The sequence below is a fragment of the Paramormyrops kingsleyae genome, chromosome 1, assembly GCF_048594095.1.
Source record: "Paramormyrops kingsleyae isolate MSU_618 chromosome 1, PKINGS_0.4, whole genome shotgun sequence".
Lineage (NCBI taxonomy): Eukaryota > Metazoa > Chordata > Actinopteri > Osteoglossiformes > Mormyridae > Paramormyrops > Paramormyrops kingsleyae.
The window spans coordinates 39046587-39071882 of record NC_132797.1 but is presented as its reverse complement, the minus strand read 5'-3'; the positions used below and the strand labels follow the sequence as shown (position 1 = coordinate 39071882).

General features: G+C 44.9%; 1 protein-coding gene across 4 annotated transcripts in view; it reads right to left on the bottom strand.

The window, feature by feature from the left end:
* The window catches only part of LOC111859055 (ephrin type-A receptor 3-like), a 75832-nt gene that overhangs the window by 26290 nt on the left and 24246 nt on the right, over positions 1–25296 (bottom strand). For 3 of the 4 annotated variants that reach the window (XM_023841384.2, XM_023841383.2, XM_023841385.2), the window contains exons 4-9: positions 11907–12062; positions 8852–9187; positions 5808–5932; positions 1538–1700; positions 585–687; positions 77–141 (exon numbers count right to left, since the gene is read on the bottom strand). In XM_023841384.2, the coding sequence (XP_023697152.1) occupies positions 77–141; positions 585–687; positions 1538–1700; positions 5808–5932; positions 8852–9187; positions 11907–12062 (948 nt within the window). The remainder of the gene's footprint in view (positions 1–76; positions 142–584; positions 688–1537; positions 1701–5807; positions 5933–8851; positions 9188–11906; positions 12063–25296) is intronic. The other variant, XM_072715510.1, reaches the window with a different exon arrangement.

The following is a 25296-nucleotide window of genomic DNA, read 5'->3' as shown; positions in this document are numbered from 1 at the left end:
AGATTAAATTAAAGCTTGGTCTGATTCAAGTAGGCTAACTAAAAACAAAGACAAACAAATAAAATAAAGCACTTACAGTGGCCGTTACCACAGTGAAACCTCTTTTCATCTGAATCTTTTGATTTTCTGTAACCACAAATCCTGGCAATGACATTGACAAATAGGTTTTAATATTAATCTGTGTTTGTGTCGATGCCGTGGATTTAACACAGCACAGCTACAAGGATCAGCACTGAGAAGAGCTGGGAGCACAGATCGGCTTCTCAGTCAGGATAAAACGCTGTTTGTGTGCCCTGCTATGGCCCTTTGATTTATACTCTCTTTGAACTGAATGGACCGTCAAGATCAGCTTTCCACATGACATGGCACTCATCTCTCCTGGTGCACAGTTTTATAAAGAAAGGGACAAAAACATCCTCTGTCAAGCCAGCCAAGTTGGACTACATATGGGAAGCAACTGACTTCCACTCCCAAAGGCGTTTCCTATCCTTTGGGGTAGAAACACTATCACAGGTGTGTATGTATAGTGAGTATACTGATTGCCTTGAGCCGGCTTTTTCCCATGAGCACTGGCTGGTACCGACCTGTTGATGAGAACATACACCACCACCGTCAGGACAATGATGGCCACGGCACAAGAGATGGCGATCAGCACCACCTGGCTGTTTTCACCGGAAATGGAGAAAGCTGAAGGGACATGTTGGTAAGCAAGGCAGCGTCAGTGTTTCTCAAGGGCATGGAGGTGAGCTAGGAGACTTCAATAGCTGCAAGCACTACACGGCCCAGAAAAGGCAAAACGCAGTAACTATGCTGACACTGAAACTAAGAAAACGGGATTCATTTTTTTCGGAACGTCCACCTCAGAAATGATAGTGTTTTATTTAAAACCAAACATAGTTGAACTAAGATGTTTTGTCATGAGATGAAACAGAGCTTAAAAGACACACCATCAGTCATAACTCAATTTTGATAACACATGCAGTTACGGTGTTTTGCCTTGGTACGGTAGTAAATACATCACATAAATGCAATGTAAATAAAAGTGTCACTAAAAAATACTGCTTTCACAGAAATAAATGTGGGCTGACGGTCAAGAAAAATTATGCCCTTTGGGACAATTACAAAGTCTCAGAGTAAGGAGATTAACTTTGCTTATATATTTACAACAGATTTGAACTGCATCAGTTATGAGTACTAGAGCACACATTCCACATTTAATGGCATATCCACTCTGGCTCTCCAGAAGCTGCATCAGGACACTAAATTACTTGCCGAACAATAAACCATGGCTGCAAGTAACCGGAGCTTCCTTGCAGATATGGTTGAATACATATGGCCAAGTGGCTTTTTCTCCTCATCTAATGTCTTGAACAGCACATAAGTAAGCTATGGATTTTTAGTATTCATTTAAACTGGTTGTTATCAGTCCAGCAGAGACATCGATTTCTTAAACATCAGCATCTATGGATATTCTATAGATTCTTTCACACCAATGAATTCAGGATGGAGGGGAACGAGGTAAGAAAGCGAAACTCACAGTCTGGGCTGGTCTCAAACTGGAAGTTGCGGCTGCTGAGTCCGTAACCAGCGGCCGTGCGAGCCCGGATCTGCACCAGGTAGCTGGTGTCAGGCTTCAGGCTGCTCAGCGTCACGTTGGTGCCCTTGGACCTCAGGATGGTGTAGCTTGTCTCCTGCTCCTGCTTCAGGGAACAACGGAGGCAGCAGGGAGGGGGTGAAAAAAGAGGCCCATTAAAACCCAGCCCGAAGAGAGGGACAGTGAGAGGAACAGGATCAGGTTCCGAGTACGCTGCCCCCTGATGGCTTGTGTCGACACCACGCCTAAGACCGTCCCGTGAGCCGTAAAGCTGGGTTTGTAATCATGGTGCCCCTGAGTGCCGCAAACAGTGCCAACTGCACTTGATAAATTGCCACCTTTATTTTTTATGGCTTTTCTAAAGATCTCTGCATTGCACTGATCCTCTGACGGCGAAGGGATTTATAGGATGTCTTTACATTCATGCCATTGTTTCCAGATGTGGCTAGAACTGGGAAGAATGAAAGGAGAAGTACTGGGGTTTAACACAAATGAAATATTAAGCAATTATTTCATAATATATATTAATGAAGGACCTTAAACAAAAAGGCAGGTGTCTCATTTACGGGAGAAAAATGAAAATCTGCACCTACTTTTCTTTAAAATTTAATCAGAACTAAACACCAAAACCAGTGTAATATCATACTATCCTCAATGACTAAAAATATGTAAATGCATTCTAAATCTGTACTAAAGGCAAAAAAAAAACAGAAATATGAAAATTACTTATAAGACAGAGATTTAATATTGGTGTTTAATTGTTAGAAACAGAAAAATATCAGACATAATTAATAAAATGATCTTCTGCTCAATAAGGAGTTGGAAGATGGATGGAATTCAAACAGATAATATACTATTTTATTGCTTTATACATTTACCTGCATAATATAATGCTTGTAGCTGAGTGCTCATTTTAACATCTGTAGCATGTCAATACCCTCAGCACAGTGATGAGATTTACTTTTTACATACACATGTCTAACATTAACTCTGGTCAAGTCATATCCAAGCTGAATAATCCATGTATCCATCCATCCACATTCCAACCACTTATCCTAGCCAGGGTTATGGCAGCCTGTGGCCTACCCCGGGCCACACGTAGGATAAAGCAGGGGAATGTACTGCACTGCATGCCAAGCTGTATAATCTTACAGGGAAAACTGTGATAGCTATTTCTACAACCATGAGTCGATATTGTCCTGTGATATCCCATGGAAGATTTGACATGCAGCTTTAGCCATGAATTTAGTAACTCATTTCAGAATTTGTAATATAGGAAGTACTTTCATTTGCAGACAGATGAAACCTATATCTCAACATCATGCTGTATGTTTCTTCATTTAAGTTATAAATCTCTTTGTAGGTTGTCACCTTTCGCTGCACTCGACAACATATGATCCCCGAAAATTATACACAGGTGTGCCCGAGTCCTTGTTAGGAAAAGTTCTCTTAGCATGTGTATCAGAATCCTTACCCCCTCTGCGCACCAGAGTTTGACAAGGCATGCAATTGTTACTTTCTGGAGTATGTGATAGAGGAAGAATATAGTTTATGCCATGTCATGTTCTGCTTTGACAATATAAATATTGCAATCTGCACATATGTCTTTATTCTCAGCCGGAGAGGAAACGGGAAATACAAGATGCATTTCAGCTACAGTGCCCTTAATTTGAGCTCAAATATAAATAAACACTTCCAATTACCCTGTTTCTTCTTTTTCTTTTTTACGTTTTCTCCCAGATGATTATAACAGGAAAAATAATCGCTGAAGCTTATTCTTACAATCAGTATTCTTTAATAAGCATATGAAAAAGAACCTCTGGAACGTCTGTTGTAATTTCTCCAATTTTAGTCTCCAGAAAATATAGTCACAAGCTGCAAGTGGCCAGTGTTTCAGAGGAACTTCAATGCATTTTTTATATTTACTTAGAGTATGTCCCCTCATGTGTGCTTTAAGAGTAGGCCGACATCCATCTGAATTTATTTATTTATTTAGATCAACAGATCTAAATAAGCGGACATCTTCTGCCATTAATTAAGCCTGGCCAATCAGGAAGCACCTCAGAATGGACAGGCGTGTACCTCAGCCATTTTGCTTTCCTAAACGTGCATGTTGCTTCAGGGCATATCTGTGTAAAAATTACCAACTCCATAACATGATGGCTTTGCAGTCTGAGGTGACACTTTGTAAACTGGACAACCCCTTGGCACTGGGAGACCATTACAGCCCATTCAATCTAGACCAAAAGCCATAGATGGAGCATCATTCACTGGAAAATGGTGGCTGGCTTATGGAAATGATGAAGCATACTACAGAGATAAGATTTAGGGCTTTAATGGTTGTGCTTTAAAAGATATAGCAAAGGTTCTTTGTACAGAGCACAGCCATACAGAAGGTCATGCCAACACTTATTTTCTACAGCAGAGTGAGCACTGCTTTTACAGACTCTGGGCTGTTGAGTCGGGTAAAGCTGTGCTTATATCTTCCCTGAATGCACCCATAAAACGTGACAGAAAAAACAGCCCTGAAGATCTTTGAAAGGTCCATCTCTCTAGCTCATTAAAAATGCCTCCCTGGTTAATTTCAGTATCAAATGTCACTGATAGTTCACCCTGTAGGCCACAGAAGGCCTGTAATTTGCCCTGCTCTAATTTTCACACTGAAACCTTGAAGACACATTTATAGTTAATAATAAAACTTCACTCCATTAGACTGGGCCGTTCAGCCTCTGGAAGGTGTCCCAATACAGACATGTAAGCATTCATTGCGGAATCCCAACATTCTTAAATCCTAGCGGCCTTGTTTAAACCATTTTACAGGAAAAATGGGTTCCTGTAATTCACTCTCTACACTGATGCAATGACAAGTTTTTTTCCAGACTATTCATCATATGAAAGTAATAACCTTCCTGATTAAAGATACATAAAATAGATAATGTACTGTACTGGCTATTAACTTCAGTGTCATAGGAATTCCATTATGCAGCACAATAATTCTTCAAATAAAGAATATTACCTGAGTTTAAATTTTTAAAACTTAAATTAAAAGAATAAAGATTTTTTTTGACTGTCGTATTGTATATGCATTTGTGTAGCCACACAGTTCATTTTCTTTTTATGGGTGAACTCTAGGTGTCTACAGAACTTCACACCCTTAAGTTCACTGCCAGCTCCACACTGTCGGTCCTGCCAATGTTGCACGCCCACCTTCATTAGTCTGAGGAGAGGTATCGTTCGCTTAGTGTAGGAGGACCACATATCACAGGTCCTGCTGGCCCTCAGAAGAACCAAGCGACCAGCTGCACGATGACAGCTGTACAGAGAGGAATGGCTCACGGTAGCTCTCCAGGGCGGAGAACAGGGGTACATCGATGCACAGAAACACGCTTCACCCGGCTTTAGCAAATCAAGTCAATCGTTACTGACTCCCTCTACACAGCATCAATCATGAAGCCGTTCAAACAGATCCAGGGCAGGGCAACAGGAGAGGCTTACAGCAAGGCAGCCCAACGCTGAGAAGTGATTCCCATGCTGAAGGAAATGGCTTCAATATGGGTATGTTTCAAACCATCCAACACCTGGCTTTCACATGGCAATGTAGAGCCGAATCATTATGAAGGCTTTCAGATACAAAGACACTTCGGAACCTAAGCATTTTACTGTATTTTCAGGGAGACCAGACACAGCTGGGATTCAAACAGGGATGAGCAGGGGAGTTACAAAATCACACTTTTTACTTATTTATTTGCGTATTATTTGTATTTACTATCTACTGTGAATCTTACACTACTTTCAATTTCACAAGCGCACTGAAGGCACAGTACGCAGAAATGCTTTCATTAACCAGTGTTTCATAACCCAGTGTCTTCGCATTAAAATAAGACCCTTATCATATGATAAATGCCTTTGTATTTGTTCACATTGAAACTGACCTCTACAACTGAAGAAAGAAGCGTTATTTTATTAAGATAGGAAACATAGCTGTGATCTAAATACTATTTTAAATCAAGGTCACAGACATGGGACTGTTATATTAATGTGAAATATGCCCCTAAGCACTCTATGATATCTTTAAATATCCAGCACTATACGGTTTTGGGGAATAAGACTAGGAAATCATTACTAGAAATTAGTTACTGTATTCAACACAATGGCTGAATGCCTCAGCATAACCTTTACAGTCCCTAGATATCCAGTTAAAATCTCTCCCCACCTTCTCATAGTACTTGACCTCGTAGTCCAGAATAATGCCATTGGGTCTCTCTGGCTCCAGCCAGGACAGAGATATGCTATTTCGGGAAGCTCTGTCCTTCTTGATGACCGTGACAGGAGATGGTGCTGTGGAGAGACCAAAGAGGATGGTCAGAAAGATGAAAGAGGTTTGCTGTCCGCCGTGGCTACAGGAGCCTGACGGTTTCATGAGCTTCCTCTGAAGTTCATTTTTTTTTCCATTTTCAACATGCACCCTTGACCTGGTTTAGCAACTTCACCATTCCATTCAAGAAATAAAAGAAGCAGAATGAGAGAAGGTATTAAAAGAAATGATGACCTCCCCAACATTCCCGTACCTCTGTTATAGTAAGCATGGAGCTGAGCAACACTGGCTGCATAGCTTGGGCCAGCAGAGACCATTTGCACCCTTCGAGGAGAGATAGGTCAGGTGGCTGCTCAGATGGTGGTGCCGACCACTAGCTCACCACATGGTCCCAGTCTTGCCTCGTAATGGGAGGCGGGGCTGCCCTTGCTCCCCGTCTGTGCTTTGCTCATTTCTCTCTTTCACTTTTTACAGCTCTGTAATTGCAGCGCAGTGCTGCACTGCTGGGCCCCCAAGCCGCCCCACATTTTAATTTTATTAGACCACAGGAAAAAACATGTTGCTCTTTGAAATGTTCAGGCCTTCCGTGATTATGATTATATTGTTTTAAAATTCCCCTTTTAAAGTAATGAATCCAGATGAACAATCTGCTTTCACTCTGTCCTCCTGTGTGATATTTCTGTGTACGTTTACTTTACATTCACCAAAGTTAATGGCTCCCATGCTACAGTACTTAGAACTTACTTTGCACTAAATTTTATGTGACATGAAAGATCGCTGATAATTGCAAATATGTATCTCCTTTAAACACAATTCTCTTTTACAAGTCAGTAACAGACTCCTAAGTTACAGAGTCACTAGCTCAGCCCTTGACTTCATGAGGTATTTGGACAATCAGAGATTAAAGATATTGAGCTCTTTTTTTCCAAGACAAAAGCTCAAGTTCATCTGAAACGTGGACAGATTTTCTCACGATTGGCACACCACCAACTCACCCAAGGTGCTTCACACAGCAAAGAAAATGTCTGTTTACAAGGAAGAAACCAAACCTTACATGAAGCACTTTCTCTGAGTCTGCCTGATTGCCTCATTTAGTCCTTCTCAAAGCACAGAGCAGGACCCTTTAACTGAATGCACAAAGTTTGCATCTTAATATACTTCACTACAAAAGGGATCATTTTCAGTTGGCCGACATGTTATAACTGACCATGCAGAAACTGACAGTCTGTGTCTTAGTTACATCTAAAGCTAGTTCACTATCTTAAAAAAATAATTTAAAAAAACATAAAAACCAATAAAAGAAGGAAACATTTTCAGCTATGAAAGGTGAGACAGCAGCTGCACTGCAGGGGTGATGCCTCCTCCCTTCATTCCAGGCAAGGTGCAGTTTTTGCCCGAGTCCTGATTCTTGCTGGCATCTCCGCCAGCTTCTCGTAAATGTGCCCGAAAGACGGTGTGCCTGTAGGCAGGAGGATGCCAAATCGCACATTCACACATTCATCTCCTCACCTCATTTGCATTTTATTGCATCATAAAGGTGGCCAGATTATTTGTCCAAGACCAATTGAGTATTGAAGTGAAGTGGGGGGTGGCAGTGGGTGGTTTCGTGTCTCGTGTTTCAGCCGCTATCGAGAGGCCTGCAGCGGCTGTAATAAAACACCCATTTACATTTGCGTGCTTATTTATGGAAGCGGATGGCCACATCAGAGAAAGCAATTTATACAACTGATGTAGCAGAGCTCAATATTAAATGTCAAGGAAGAGGAAAAGAGTGATGCTGGAAAGTGTGAAGCTGAGCGTGTGGCTGCAGATGTCAGTGGTCTGCATGAGCTCTATCTAACAGAGCTCAGGATGAGTCTCTAGCTTGTGGCTCTTTGAAGTAGAGGAAAAAACTTTAAACACCACCCTCTACTTTCTCAGATGATTGATACCATAAATTTATCTACAATGCAATACAATCGAAATAACAATGATCAGATCCAAAGACGGTTTGCATCCTTTTTCATCACTGATTTATTATTTGATGGAGCTGGACATTTTTTCTTAGTTGCAGATTGCGCGCCATTCATTCTGGGCCAAAAGTAGCAATTAGGGAAGATAACAGTGGAGAATCTCCTTGATGGGCACATGCACACTCAAACTCTATGGACATCACATTTATTGCTTATCTATCCTAGAAGACCTTTAGCTTTCAGCTAGACCATTACTTATATGGAGTGTAAAATAATGTCATAAAAAAGAACAAGTCAACTGAAAAAGTCAAAACTGAAATAACCCAGTTCTTGGGACACCCTGACACACCACTATTCATCTTTTCCCTGTGATCTGTTCTTCTACTTACTTTTCATGACATATAACTCTGGCATCTCTTAGACCTCTTTGAAATCTGTGTGCTAAATCACCCTACAGCTACTTCACCCGTTATTCTTAAAAGACAATGAAGAATTGGCAGGGTAGTACACCCCGTGGAAGAGCAGAAAGACATCGTTGGCTGCTGGGGAAACCCAACACTAGCGGGGAGCAGATGGTCTGAGGTCTGACGTTTCAGCAATTTCAGTAACCTGGAGTTATGACTTTCTGACAGGCACTCTGGGATCTAAAAAGAGGTATGTGCATTGACAAATAATCTCATAAAAGGGGACGCTGTGTGGAGGAGGACATCCAGCCTAAAGTGCATTTGTACTCAAATTTGAATGGTTTCAAAGCCATAAATACCTGGGTTCTCCACAACCCTGCCAAGTGGTTATCAAAAATTGTTGTGATGGAGTTATGAATGTTCAAATAAAAGTTTTAATTCTGTATTTTGTGGTACACCTTGTTGTTATTTATTTGCTCTCTCTATCACAGGTAGTGTGACAGACTTCACTGTAGAGATTAAAGCATTAAAGTGCACATAAGAAGTCAGCAATGCAGGGGAACAGGGACCATGTGAAGCATCTCACCTGCTTGGTTGGTTGTTATGGTTACAGTGGCAAACTGGCGCTGGCCCGCTGCTAGATCGGAGACCCCATTGAGGGCTTCGATCTCGAAGGTGTAGTTGGTGTGCGCCAGCAGGTCGGTAACGGTCACGGTGGTGTTCCTCAGCCCAGACGAGCTGGGCAGAAAGCGGACCGCACTCCGACAGGGCTCACACTGCTGCTGGCCCCGCCCACAGCGCTTGCACACCACAGTGAAGGTCACGTCCTTCCTGCCACCTGTGTCTGCCGGCCAGCTCCATTCCAGGATCACCGACGTCTCGTTAATGACAGAGATGACGTTCCCGGGTGCAGACGGCGGCCCTGTTGACACATGCAAAAAGAGCGCATGTTCTACCAAACAGAGCTAGGGCAGAATGGGCCCAGAACGGGTCTACATTGGCAAAGAAAGACCGCCAGAAGACATAAGAGTACAAGCTTCTGTAAACAGGACAGATTCCAGGGAGAAACCCACTATGCCACAAAGTGGCATTATTTAACAAAGTAGAAAAACATAAAGCAAATAATTAGCAAAACCAAATCCCAAACAGCAGACAAATTACGTCCCTGTAGGAAAACAATGTCTGAAAGCAAGTCCTGTACTGTAATAGTTGTGAATGTAAGAATGTATGCATGCTTTAAAATGAAATAAAAATGAAGTTGCTGCCTGAGGTCCCAGGATTATGGTGATGCCCCTGTGTCTTTTTCTCCTGGATTTGGCTGCATTCCTGTGAAGACCTTTGGCTTCTATATTGCCACTGAAGGAAATGGCATATGAATAATAGTCCCATAAAAGGCAGGTTGCATAGACGTATGAGGGAAGCACTTTGAGATACAGCAAGCCCCTTTTGAAGAGACTGCACAGAGAATAAGCAGGAACAGTGAGTGGCTCATGTGGGACCCCATCTTTCACACATTAAGCACACTGTGTGGTACAGGCATGCTAAAGGAATCACTGAAAATCTATTTTTCATCTTCATCATCTATGGTGCTGCTTCTTCTTGGCATCACTCGGCACGGCGGAGAGCGTGACAGGCGCTTAACACCGGTTCTTCACACGTTATCCCACACACACGAAAATATTTAAATACTGTTTGTTTCTATTGCAGAAAACAGTTTTTTCAGATGGCAAAATGGAGGTGGCGGCCTCTGAATTTAGACAATATTTATTTATCATTTGTCAAATTCCTTCTTCAGAAGCAGTGCATGCTGGGTTTCTCATTCAGAAACAAGGTGCCTGCAGGAGCTGTTTCTTCCTTTTATTTCATCAAACTTCAGTTGCAGTGACTCATGAAGCAGAGTGACAGAATTTGAATGACAATCACAAACACCTATTAAAACAATACAGCCACTGGGAATGTTAAGCAACTAATTTTATATCAACCTCACACTTGGTTTGGTGGTTGTAAATTAAACATGTTTATTCTATTCTGTATATATTTCCATAGTTTAATGGGCATGATTTTTCAGATGCTACATTAAAATTGCATACCCTACTTTTGAGATGAAGCAGCTGAAATAGCTGAGATTCCACATTAACAAATAAAAATTAGCTAGCATTTCTATGCTAAGAGAATGATTTGCACAAACTGGGGACCATTGTGCCAAACTCCAGGGAGGTTTGCTGTCATTTGTCCAGAAACAGACTTAAATCAGTGGATCCTGCTCTTCACCGAAAGACAAACCAAACAATGACTCTTCAGCAGGAACTGGCTACATCTAGTGGATAATCTCTGGTTTAGCTGATTCAGCTTGTCGAGACAACTTATGCAGTATTTTGACTCCATGATTAACTTGTTTTCATTTATTTCATAAATGAATACATTTTAAAAATGGCACGGAGCGGGATCGAGTAAGGTTTGACGGCTATGAAACAATAAAAAAACTTCTACAGCTTCTAGAAGCTTTGAACTAGGAAAACAGGATTTTACATTAAGTGTGTCTCTACTCCTAAGCTTTTGATTTTTCTGACCACATTAATGAATGTTTGAAATTATACGCTTTCCAGCTGATTATATTTTCAATCTCTTTTGACTGTAGTAACGTTGTAAAGCATGCGGGTTATTAAAATGACTCTTGTTTTTACTGTAACATACCAAACATAAAGGGTATTTCCTCACATAGTTAAAGGAACAGCCAAGAAAGTTATTCCTAAAATCTGATTTATGGTGCTTCTCCTCTAAGGCCTAGAACAACCCAGCAGAAGAGCGTAAATTACCAGGAGTCTGTGAATAGCAGTTAGTGCTGTTCAATTCATAGGAAGACAAAGAGAGGGAGAGAGAACTTTCGCCGGCGGGAGTGAGTGTACGTGTTGGCAGGGAAAGGAGGGAGAAGAAACGCCTAACAATGTGTTTCTCATTCGCTCTGCATTCTGTGTGGGTGTCAATATGAAGGCAAGAATTGGAAGAATGGGAAGGACAGAAGGAGAACTCAGCATAAAGACCATGATCCACCCTGGTAAATATTCTATCACGACCCTGCTCAGGGCCCCTGTTGACTGTATGCGTGCCAGCTACACACTAAAGTTTGTTTCTAGGTCTCGATAAATATCTAAGTAGTATTTTTGAGGATGAACGGCGTCAAAACAACCGTCGACTGATTTGTAGCAAACAGTGTCGAGCCTCTCGCTGGAGGAACATGTCTGTAATGACGCCTTCTGAGTATACTGCCGATGCATTTCTGCCTCCCTATTATACCACCGATACAATTCTGCCTCTGGAGTATACTCCCAATGCATTTCCGCTGGAGACATGAGTATGCCTACATAAGAAGCCTTCATAAATAAATGTAACCATAAATGTATGATTTGGTAATAGAAACTCCACTTTGTCCTTCTCGAATTACAGACCTTTTAAATCACTCATGATTATCACCAAATACAGCAATTTTATGCTAAATAAACACACAAGAAACAAAAGAGCTTGTATCAGTACACCATAAGAAATGTGGATTTCATGGTTTTCCGCTGATGCATCCACCAGAAAGACATGCTGGGATTTTGGGCAAAAGCGTGACTGTACTGTGTGTTGAGCTGAGGACGTACGGGTACAGGCCATGGACTGCGGGTCCCCCTCTGAGCGGAAGTAGTCCTTTTCACAGTCACAGTGGATAGCTCCCTCCTGCTGGGAATGGCTGTGGGGGGGGCATTTGGTGCACCTCGGGCTGCCAGTGGAAGACTTGTAGAAACCGGGCCTACAGGCTGTGAAAAAAGACAAACTGGGCTGTGAGTCAGAGTAGGCCAATAGAGTCACACTCACGAGTGTCTTTTACTGCTTGTATTGACACAGTCAAGATTGGCCTATTAAAAAGTCCCTGTGGTGATGGTGATGTTATCAGAGTGATATAGTGGAAACTCTCTGAAATCTGCAGAAGATCTACTCTTTGAAACCCATATTAACTGCATTTGGGGTCCTATTATGAAGCCGCTATGAGACCATAATGCCCATCTGTGAAAGGTCTACTTTGCCATGCGGCTGACTACACCCACGGCAAGTCATTTTGGGAGAGAGAGCAGTTGTTGCCTGAATTATGTAAATGCACCACTGGACAGGTGCTGTTTAAATGTCTCACTCATACTCTACTCAACAGTTCATCCCTTTCTACTTAAGAGAATGAAGGCTGGTAATGACAGAGAAAAAGCTATTTATGAAGATTGGTGTCGCCGTTCTCCTGGATTGGCTGCTCCTGTCTTCCAAATTTAGTGACTTGGTGCACAGAGGGAATTTAAGGAGCTAAGTCAGCTCAGTGACTGAGGAGCCAAGCGGGTAGTATAGCCTTCGTTAATGAAATCCATTCCCTCATCAAGGTTTAATTCCTTACGTATGTGTTTCCTGGGGAGAACAACTGCAAAATCAGGGCAAATGTACAACCATCAGATCGCTGGATACACTGAGGATGTGAGAGATCTAAAACATTTCACGTTTACTGACTCTCCAAAGACCGACCGATTCAAAGACAGGCACAGGGCAAGGGCACATTAGGCACGCGAACTGTCAGGGGAATATCGTGCAACTGTGTGACATGTCGGGTTTATATTGGCCCATGGCTGGTGGCAGACGACCAAGGAAAGGCGGGAAAAAGGCCTGGCAAGCAGCAGCTGTTCCTGTTACCACGTGCAACAGGAAGTCAAATCCGGTGCAGCATTTCCCTGGCAAACGGGCCAGCAGCAGACCCCGATGACATAATCATGTGCTGCCGTGCACCATAGAGGTGTCAAGAAAGCAGGCATTTTGATTTAAGACAGTAAACAAAATTTCACTTTTGTTTATTTATTCCCCAGTTGGAATTTCAATATGTCAGAATCACAGGAAGTATTTGCATGTTTTTAAGCAAGAAAATTTGATGTGTATTAAATATTTACACATACGGCACATTTATCGGTTATTTTGGATTTAGTGCTTTTGGTGGAGTCTGTTGGAGACTTACAGTCAGAGGCTGCACTCCTGATCCCCATTTCAGTGAATGCATGCAGCTGGTCTGCCACAGGATACAATCAAACTATATGCTGTTTGCTGATGAGTGCCAAGGAAACTTACATATGTCCATCAGTTCATGTAGCTTATCAGTTTATAAAACTGCCTCCCTCTCCGACGATGTGAAGCAGTCTGCTGTCCTATAACAATGTTATAGGCATTTTTAGATTTATTTTAATTTTATACTATACTATACTATACTATACTATACTATACTATGTATTTCATCCATTGACCCACATTCAGCAAGTACAGAGGTGCATTGGAGCAAAAGGTGCAGGCTGGGGTGACACCCTTGGCCAGACCTCTAACTATCAAATCAGCATCAATTCCCTAGATTGTGAAATGGGGGGGGGGGGGGGTGGCAGAGATTTCAAGCCAAAAACTCGAGGGTTACCCTACCCCACCCCACACTCTGACATAACTGCTCTGCAAAGAACTTTCAGATAGTCCGAGAAAGACAAAAACCAGAGGCTGTTTTTATATCCTCTAAAAAGTGTGCAAAATCTGTCCTGTTGACCCAAAGTTTAACCTGATACACAAGTATGCTGCTAAGAAATGGTCCCCTCTGGGTCAGTCCTGAACATGCTCATTCACTGCACATGTGCAGCGTGAGGTGCCGTTTATGGGATCATTGGGCAGGAAAAATATGTGTGAAAAATGCCTTTTCTGACTTCCTTGTGAACTATTATCACACCAGATGTAGGCCTGACTTTACTATCCCCAACTGGAAAAACATTTCATTCACAAGACATGTTATCCCCTGTAGTGCAATATCTGCTGATAGTTAATTTCATAATTTCCATAACATTGCAGCAAATGGTGGCCTTGTGAGCACAGGTCTCACACCGACAAAGAGAATGTTTCTCAAAGAGCGTCACACTACAGGCCCCAAGCAATCGATACGGAAATAAGTCACAACATCCAGTGAACGGTGGCAAGATTAATGTACTTCCATGTCTGTGGCTCTCTGACTTGGGGGGGAGGAACAGACACATTAATTCACCAGGCCCTGTTCGGACTAATCGCAAGCGTAACTGAATCTGGCCATACTCACCGCTGCTCCCTGACCTAATGTAGAGGTTTACTCTCAGGAGAAGGTCTGGGTCAGGCGCCTGTCAATATATGAGTGGAGGCGTCTGACACATGATCTCACGTGCACCGATCCTCTCCGCTGGCTCCTAGCTGCTGGATGTGAAATTAGGGCCTTCATTTGCCCAGTCAATATGCTACGGTCACTAAATACTCTCATCTATAATTAAAGCGGGCACCGTTTGTCTCGGCAAGCTGGCCGGTGAGCCGGCTCTGCGCTTCATCTGGATTGCAGCACACCGTGAGTGTGACCGTGGACTGATGTGCTGTCCTGGTGCTGACACAAGCACGCCCAATGAAATGACACAAGAGGTCTAACCGCCTGCTCCTCCAAGCACACCACGCGGCTACAAGCGTGCAAACAGGGTCACGAGGTCCTCTTACTGTTTCACTAAGCATTAGAACAGCTAACACACGTGATCTAAACAATCTGATGGCTGCAAGCAAGCATGGTGATTCCAGCATCTCAGAATTTTTCAGCTATACTTTACTGACGATTATGCAATAAACTAATTGGCATACAGTCAGATGCAGTTCTGTGGATAAAAAAAGCCTTGTTAATGTGTGATGTCAGAGGTAAAAAGCCAGACTCATTAATGGCAACAGGAAGACTGAATTAAAAGCTGTGTCCCTTTTTAAACCAATACGGGATTCAATTTGTCCTGTATTTTGAGACAGCGTGATCAAAAAGGGAGGGGGGGTTGGTGTCCCTTAATTCTTCAGCATGAAAGTGGCAACCCTATCCATGAACACAAACCTTGTGGAAAGCAGCATTGAAGGTCAGAGGGGGACAATTCAGGTCCAGAAAGTCAAAATCCAGACCAAGATTTTGTGTCAACCAACTAATTGAATACCCTGTGACTGTAACTATTTATACTCAACTGGATGGTTGAAACAAAATCATGGTCCGGTGAACCTGTTCCATAGATGTAGGTCTTTGGGATGGAAATTTGGATTGAAAACCGCTGTTTTATTATTGGTTGATGGAGAGGCCATCCCAAACACCCACACTAGCCCTACATGGAGCAGGTTCCCCACCCCTGAGGAAAATGTTGGTCATACCTGCCATGAGGATGTAACTAATAAAGTTTATTACATTTATATTTATAAGCAGGTCATGTAAGTTATAGTCAAACTATTAAAACTGGCAAGTATGACTAGTGGGATAACTAAAATTGCAGTGTATGCATTTAAGGAACTTGTATCATGAGATGTCTGCTAACCCATTTCAAACCACCAGCACTTAGGTGTGCAGAAGCATCAGCCAGAGGACCATGAAAGGTGATTTATTGGTGCCTGTGTGAGTACTACGGCTGCCTGACAGTGCTCACCCATGTGAAGATGGCTACCTCATTCCAGATCAATATGCACAGCACCAATGACACCCAAAGCAGATCTCCAAACTGATCCTCCCTCAAGACTCTTAAATCTTTACCCCTAAATACAGGAGAGCTGCACTCCCATTAGGCATAAGCTAGGAAGAGGCCCAGGGTGAGCATGCAGGGCCTGACTGCTGCAGTCCGGGCTCTGCTTTGTTTGGCAACAGTGTGCATGGGAGTTCCAGTGGTAAACAAAACACCACAGCATGTTTACTAAGCAAACCGTTTTCTTCCCCTTCCAGAGAAGCTCTCCATCCAGAGGATAAGGAGGCCACTACCAGGCTGTGCCTGTAACGCCCCCCACCCCACCCACCACCACCATCATCATACTGTCTCTTATGAGCTCGATGGGAGGCTTCCCAGCATCCCCACACACGTCTCCCTTCCCGTCTGTGTCACCGTGACCTTGAAGGCCCCGTGGAGGCTGCTGGGATTAATGGCAGCCACTCGAAATGCCATTAGCTCGCAGTTTTGGGGAAGACTGCAATTCCGCCGCTGGATCTGTTCGCTGAATAAACAGCACGGCTTTGGCCGATCAGAGATACATTATTCAAAATAGCATCTCCACGTGGCTTAGCAAAGCGCAGGCTATCTGCAAAACACCCAGTATATATAGACATGGATTTTATTTTAGGTATAACTGCGATATACAATTTCAAACCAAACTATAAATGGCTTGAAGAAGCGTCCCACTTCAATGTCTGGTGTCTCATACTAATGAATTTTCCAGCAGGCAAAAATATGAATTCTATAAAAATTTCATTATGAGACAGTGTTAAAGCAGCTCTAACTATCGTGGGTCTTACCTCCCACCAGCATACTGATCAACTCGGAATAAAGGTCCCAGATGACAGCATCTTTGCATGCAGAATTCCTCATGCATCATCACTCAGAGAGTCTCTTATTTAACAGTCTTGTTAAAGTTATCTTTTTAATAACCCCCCCCCCCCCCCCGGCCATTAAGGGTAGTGACTGTGTTACCGCGTTCAGGTCAACTGTACTGACACCCCCCCTTCCCCCTGCCTCAATGAGCCACAGGGCTCTGTTTCCCAGCTCACTGGCCGCCCACGAGCGCCACGCCGCACTGCGCCTGGGCCCACCGGCACAAGCAAAATTAATTAATCAAGCCATCAAAGGCTAATTAGGAACCGCCACTTCTGCTGCACTACCCTGAGAGAGGTGCTACACGCACCTTTGCTGAGAGGCCCCAGGTGAGCGGCTAAAAAAATCACACGGATTCCCTCTTTTTTCTAGTCTTACAGTGCAGCTTTCCATCCCTTTTAACTCATAAGATCTAATAAGGTCATGTAAAGCTGCGATATAATTGGGCCTGGATAAATTTTAAGCAGCGCTGCTAGTCATCCCTGGCAGTCTCAGAGCTTGTGGCAGGGGGAGCAACGATCGCACCTCCCCCCCCCCGCCCACTCGGCTCGCCATCCGCTTAATCCTCCGCTGAGGAGGCTCTACCGTTCCTTCAATCCCTCCGACCCCGGCCTCTCTGGTGGCCCACACAGCGTCTGCTGCCCAGGAATAAATCACTCTGGTGGGACAAAGCGGGCAGAGGGTCAGCCAGGGGCTGGCCGATTATGCAGCCCGCTTCAATGTGCGAAGCCAGCTTTGGGCAGTGACTGATAACGCGCCTTTATTTTCTGCCCGGAGCACCAGCACTAAAACCGCTGTAATCCAAACAACCTGCTCCTGGCTGCCCCCTCATCGCATTCGACCGATGTGTCCTGTGTTTCATCCACATGTGAGTGCATGCCTGTCCCCAATTGTCCCGTCAGGCTGCCAAATAAGACTGAGTCTGCAGGTGAGTCCATAAGACAATACATATTGAGGTGGGCGAAAAAGAACAAAGAACAGATCCAACTCTGTGGACAGAGGGATCCAAGCATGCTTGCGTGCTTATGGTGACAGACAGCCACCAGAGAGCGACAGACAGCCACCATAGAGTGACAGACAGCCACCAGAGAGTGACAGACAGGGACTGGTGAGTGACAGACAGCCACCGGAGAGCAAGACACACCCACCACGGCCTCATCCACATTTCTCATAGCTGCTCTGAAATGGTGTAGTGTTTGAGTTGTCGCTGGAGTTCCCAGCCTTCTGCAAAGCCCAGAATTAGAGTGCTGTGACTCCCCTCATAAGAGATGCCAACCCCAGCATCAGAGCCCCATGACTCTCATACACACCCTGTTTTCCCCATTGGAGACACTGCCCCAGCGTCAGAGTGCTGTGACTCTTATCCACACTCTGTCTCCCCTGTCAGAGACGCCGCCCCAGTAACAGAGCGCTGTGACTCCCTTCCACACCCCGAATCTCAGACCCACCACCTGCCATCTTTGAGCATTGGTTTGTCATTGGGGGTCTTTGATGAGTAATGATTATTAATCACTCTTTTGGCACCATAATTTTTCTTTGTTCATTTTCTGCACGCTACTCACAAGGTTTCTGATCATTTGCATAACAAACCATTAAAATAAATCAAATGAAACCATTCTGACATGTCACATGACCAGTGTGACTATTTATCTTTGCTGAAAGTCACGGTGCTGTCCCATCCTCCACGGTGCAGAATAAACTGCTGAGGACGCGTCTTTGGCACGCAGAGGAGCCGCACCAGGCCTGGAATGGGGACACCGGTGACTCGGGGGGCACGATTCAGATTTTGATGGCAGGTGTCCCAGGCAGAGCTCTGGCAGAAGGGCCCGCAAATCAATCTGCATTGACACGCCGCCCGGCGGGGTGTCCACACATTTGGTGAAGGCTGGGCAGCCAGCCGGCCCCCATTCATCTCCCCACGGAGAGGAGAGGAGGCCCCTTCGGGGGAAGGGGGAGACGGGGGCACCTCGACGGAAGCCCCAGCAGGGTGGATGTGGGCGACGGGGGCAGCAGGGGGGACCATAAATCAGGACGGTGGACTCCAGTGTGCGGACATGGCTGTCAGGGGGGGAGACGCGGCGCCGCAGGTGAGATCCAGACATGGCGGCAGGAGGTTCAGCGCATCAGCGGGCTCTCCTTACCCAGCACCCCCCACCAGCCCAGACAGCTGGCCCGCAGCCCCGCACACACACACACACACACACACACACACAAACACACACACACACACACACACACACACGCAAACATATGTTTGTATTCATATCTCAGTAGTCCCCATCCAATGATTTCTATGAGAAACACTCTAATCCAAACAGGACGACATTAACCCTACTCAGACCTAACCTAATCCATGAGTAACTAAAGAAAATATGAAACTTTTGCCTATCTTAGTTTTCTAATTATAGTAACAGATTTTTTATGAAATTGGGGTCATCATTGTGGGGACTGGACAAATATCCTCACAAGATGAAAAGTGGGGAAATCTGGTCCCCACAATGTAATAATTAAAAAACACACACATACACACACAGATATGCTCACTTACACACACACACATACAGTATACACACATGCGCGCGTGCACACGCACACAGGCATACACACAGACACACACATCCACGTCTTCATGGCTTCCGCACATCATGCTATGCAGCTCAAGCAGAGTCACAGAGGATCATTTAGGCCTTAAATGCTTAGCATGGATTCTTACAAGAAAAGCAAACAACCGTCATGCATCAAGCTGTAATACATGCTATGAGGGCGTGTGACCGTACATGTTCTACTGTGTGTTCAGGCACTTCCCACACAGCTTCTATTAGCCTCCACCCTCAATTGCCAGCCTGTCTGTACATAACGTCCTTTATCCAGCTTCATTAAGATTATCCATGAGCCCAGCAAACACCTGGATGCGAATGTGAACACTGATAGGTTAAAGCCTGACATTTCACGCAAAAGCTATCTGCCCCCCTCCAGCGAAGTGGTCTGGGGCAATTATCAGAGCGGTTAACGCAGCCAGTGAGACAGCCACTCGCGCGAAAAGGTCAGACGATGGCCCCCCCTCCGATTCCTCTCTGGCCTCATTGATCTGTCACCCCGTCTCAGCAGCGTCCCTTCCAGGTGTCTGGCTCCCTCCCTTCACCCCAAGACCGGACACCCCCAGCTCAGCAATGATGCGTGTTCTGGGTGAACCTCCAGGGGCCACATCTGTGGCTACCTGTTCCCCCCGCGGCACACCATGCTCTAAACAGACACCCCCCCCCCCCACCCCCTCACAGAAAACAACCATCTCTGTCTCTGCAGCACCTCTTCAAAGATGAATTTCCATCGTGGAGGGAAACGATGACCATCTCCTCAATTTCAGTTATTGCGAATATGAAATCTGTATTTGCACAAGAACAGGTGTCTGTAATGTGCTTTTTTAATGTAATGTTTTAATGTGTAATGTTTGTAATGTGCTTTTTTAATGTAATGTTTTAATGTGTAATGTTTGTAATGTGCTTTTTTACACACCCCTGCTCTGCTTTCTTAAGACACACACACATACAGTATAGACCTCAGGGACGGCCATTCATCTAGTGCCCCTAGAACGTTTTTTTTCTTTTGGGGGAGGGGGGCATTCTCAAGGACGGAGATGTGGCCATTCTGCTAAGCACAGGCGACGTTCCGGTCACAGATCCAGAGCCCTACCCTGCTGAAGCACACAACACCCCCCATTTTAGTGGTCACAGCCACCCTCGGCCCTGGGATCACATAACCCCAGTTCACAAAAGAGACTCATTGAGGTGTCCATTGGCACGCCGTGACATCGCTGAAATTCCCGCACCGTTCTCGGTAATCCCGCACAGCTGCAGGGAGCCGGTAACATCATTGTATAGGTTTTCACCCAATAGAACGCCAATCAATAGGACAGTATGCTTAACTGTGCAGCATGCATCACCTCCTGGGGGAATCCAAGCAGAGCGAAAAAAGGATGCTGCAATAAAAGGCTTCCTCATTTCAGAGAATGTATGGTGGTATATTGCGAGGTGGCTGCTTACCTTCCACCCCCTGTATCTCCCGCTCGCTGAGGCCCATTGTCCGTCATACAGAGATATCTGTTAATACATCTAAGCAGAGACTGCAGCACACTTTAGAGTGAAAAACAATCCCCTCTTAGAAGCCCAAGCATGATCAATGGACTGAGAACCAGGGCTTGTCAGGAATCAGGGGGCGCCACAACTGGCTTGTACTCTGCAAGGGATCGCGGACAAGCTGACAGAGCACCAAGCCCCTCGAGGTCCCCAAGGCCAGACCTGACTCACTGTCGGCAGCATGTTACCATAGTGTCACACACAGTGACACATACACACACACACACACACACACACACACACACGCGGGCGCCCATCCACAGCAAACCTGTGCAGACGTGTCTGTTTCCATGCAGACAGACATTCACACAGTGGTTCTTACAGAGCACACACACACAGTTATATGGAGTCACACGGCGGCACATGACATCACTACACAAAACACATGTGCTGAGATTCACACACGGACAGTCACACGGAAACGCCCCTAAAAGCCGTCACCATTGGGAGGGCTCTATTTGTTGGTTAAAAGCCGGCATCTGGACAAAATGAAGGGACATTCACTCGATGTGCAGCGGAGCTATTCAGTGCGACTTCTGTTCATACAGTATGTTCCGGAGCCCCCACTGCGCCATTAATCAGGACCCCCCACCCGAGCCCCTCTGCAGCCGAGCCTGTTTGCACTCAAACAGAGCCGCCGTCTGAGGGTCTCCCGAGCCCAATTTCATCCCCCCTCAGAGCCCACGGCTTGTGGGAATGTGTGTGGAGTGAGGGAGCGGGACAGACGAGCCGACCGTACTTCCCCACGGCAGCGAGCGGCTCCAGCACGGTGCCATTCTGCACAGGTAGCTCCCCACACAGGCGTATCTAATTACCGCGTGCGCCGGCCATGTCTCACAAGGAAGCTTTTAAGACCTCATCTTCTAACCAAACCCAGAGAGACAGCATCAAAAGCCCAATAGGCAAGTCCGGCCAGGAATCAGGTGCTTACGGGATCCACCTCTACCCAATCTCCGTCTCCATTTCCCAGATTTCCTACTACGGGATCAGCAACCTCACCCAGGCGGTTAGATTTGATTCCCTCCGGCAAACTCTGAGCCAAAGATAATGCACTACTGTTTGTGCAAGAGTTCCCGTACTTCAGCAACCAAAACCACAAGGACTAAAAAAGAGATCTGACAGAGTGAAATGAGGATAATTGCATGATCTAATATAAGAGCCACAGCAGCTTAACTCTATTATTCACGCAGATGACCAAAAAAACTGTTCAATATCTAAATTCTTAAAGCCTTATTGATGCTTCTGTGTCCCGTCTGCTGAGTATCATCCAGATGCCTGGTGCGTTCTGCTCGGCATAAAACAGACGCAGAGCATTAGAGCATCTGGCCTTCAGGCTCACCAATACGCTGCCGTTCCCCTTCGCTGCAAAGGCTTAAGCCAAGCCAGACCCTGCAGAGTTCACACGTTCACCTGCGATAACATAATTAAGGAGTGAACGCCAAAACAACAGCACTTCAGATGGGGGCGGCAGAGTAGGTGGGAGGGTACCTCACCAGTGCACTGGAGAATAACACAGGGCTGATGCAGTTTAAGGGTGCCCCGGCGGGGTAGCAGGCAGGGGACGTGGGACTGTGGTCACAGCATTTACATGTCACCGGATCAGTGTCACTCAGGGAGAAAATGAAAATATAAGATACTGTACTATGTCAAGCTGCAGTAGTTTATAGTAGATCTGGATAAGGGATAAGAAAGTGGAAAATTGGGAGTGCTTTTGAGTTTTGCAGCAGTTGAAAAACTGAAAGCTGTAAATCTTCCCGGATTGAACAAGCATCACCACTCAAATCAGCACGAGCTGCTCCTCTATAGAGTAATATCCTCACACTCAGCTGCGCGTTGGTTGCTCCGATGTGGGGGAAATCTGCATGCCTCCCCTCCGGAGCCATAAGCACACAGCCGCTCCCCTTGAGCCGGACACCACGGGACAAGGCTGAAGCTGGGGGATTGGCCAGGCACTACACCTGAAGAGCATGCACCCCACGGCACGGTCCCTGAATCTGCCAGGGTATCCATGACCCTCCAACACCCCTGAAAACAGGATCCGCATAGCATCATCTTTGGTCCTCTGTGTTCACACACGGGTTTTTTAAACATGACCCCTGCGTAACTGATCCATTCTAAATATAGTCCGGCTCTAACATTCCATAATTGCCTCAATGAAAATGATTGGTAATGAGGGGTGGCAATTCTTCTTCGCACCTGGAGACAATTTCATGCAATGGAGCACACTGTGTTTCAGCAATTACGACTGATCTGTCAAGAGCTTTGACAAATAATTTGTATTTGCGTGTTGTACTTAAAGCCTGGAGCAACAACTCAGAAGGAATGCAAAGGCTTCGGAGGTAAATCTGCTCCTCCTCTACTCTCACAAAGGCACAGATGAGAGGCAGTGCAAAACAAACTCCACTGTGATTATTTAAACGTACACAATTTTACAGATACCATCAAATCACCGCTTAGGGACTTCAGTGTCACTGAAATATCATTTTTAATTCAGCAAATAATTTGACTGACAGTCCTGCGATTTAATCTATATTCAAACAAATCCTTTGGACAGAAAAAAGCAATCAAACTAAACCATGTTTAATGTATGAAATCATCATTCCACAATGGAATTAATTATATGCAGAACTATCTTATTTGGCAGTAATAATATGCAGAGCTATCAAATTCCTCAGTGTGTTACAGCTACTTGCACTATAACTACATGCAAATGGCACTTTGCATGCAGTAACCTTTTGCTGTGCATTGGAATGTAAATCAATGTTTCAACTGCTGCTCCTTTATTAACCGCAGCAACAGTAAATACAAATCACTGTAATCCACATGTCACTAAACTAATGTTATATTCAGATGAAAAAAGCACCTTTTAATGCTGTAGTGGAGGAGGCAGAGGGGCATCATGGCAGGGGGTCCACTACAAAATTTACCAAGGGAGACTACAACCCCCCCCCCCACCCCCCCGTCAGCACATTTTACCAAGTGCGCCTTCCGATAACAGCCAATCAGGCAAAAAATTCGCAATAATTTACCGATTCCCACCCCAGTTCAGCAAATTTTACCCAGCATCCATCCACCTCCTCCCCCACCCCTTGCTGTGAGATGCTTCCTCGGTGTTTTAAACAACACAATAATCACATCATGTGATCAAGCTATCCAGGGCATATCAGGGACAATCATTTTCAAATCCCACATCAAAAAATATGATTATCAACATGCCCATGTTCACAGACAGGCATGGTGCTATTTCATGCGCATAACACAACTCCAAAGCCAAAAGCAGACATGAAATAGCAACCTATTATATTAATTACCTCAATGAATTTATATATTAACATAATTATACAATAGTTGTATCACTATGTTCATCTTTACTGCAGCAAATGGTGTCAAGAACAACCAGGATAAAGTAGTGACAGTCTAATAACAAATATAGTGAGTTTTCATGCTTTCATACTGGGAGATTGAAGTAATCTTGGCTATCTGCTTAGCACAGCACTATCAGCCATTTACAGCAAGAGAATGGAATCTTTTCACTGGAGAACAAAAGCACGTCTGTCATTGTGGTTCCCCTGCAATTTTCTGGTACTACAGGCATTTGTTTGACAATGTCATGCCGAGTGCTAAAAATAGCCACACATGGATTCAAATGTTAATTGCATGTGGTGAAATCTGGAGATGCAGCAGCGGGCACTGCCAGTGGTCCTTTCATGCCTGGTTCACGGTGGACAGGTGCACACAGTCTGCAGTAGGAGCTCACTGTGCTTTACCAAGTTCAAGCCTCTCCATCCACGTGATCGAAACTGGCCTTGCACCGGCACCCCGCGTGAAACTAAATAAAACACTACATGCCTGGAGATGTGACCGGCATATGAACCTCTTCTATTAAGCATACAGCCGTAGCTCTGCCTTTCAGCTCAATACAGGGTCTTCTGATTCAAAACCTCTGTAAATCATATCCCCATCCACACCTTGGATGCTGTACCAGCTGAATTTCAACATCTGAAGAAGAGGTCAGAATGCAGCCAATCGCAGCGCTCTAATACAGAGACATTCTCCACGTGGCATCTTGTGCCAACTGGGCTCTCTTAGCATGCCGACACACCCACATCAGACCCATCTACCAGAGAGTGACTTTCATAAAGGTCACTGCTTAGCACTGTCGGGGACTGCATGTGGCTCAGTGGCTAAGCCTCTGTGCCTGTGACCAGGATTTTGCTGGTTTGAGCTTTTAGCCCCAGCAGAATTGTCATGTCTATAGGCCCTTGAGCCATGGCCTTCACCCCCAGCTTCATGGATGCCACTGCAGGTGGCCAAGCTTGCTCTCACTTACATATGTGTCTGTGTGTCGAGGAGAGCAAGAAGGGGTGGGCAAAATGAGAACTTCCCCACAGGGATCAATCAAGTGTCATTATTATTATTATCTCCAGACCTTTAAAGGCTGCCCCTTTTACCCCTTCTTTTTTTGCTGAACCATT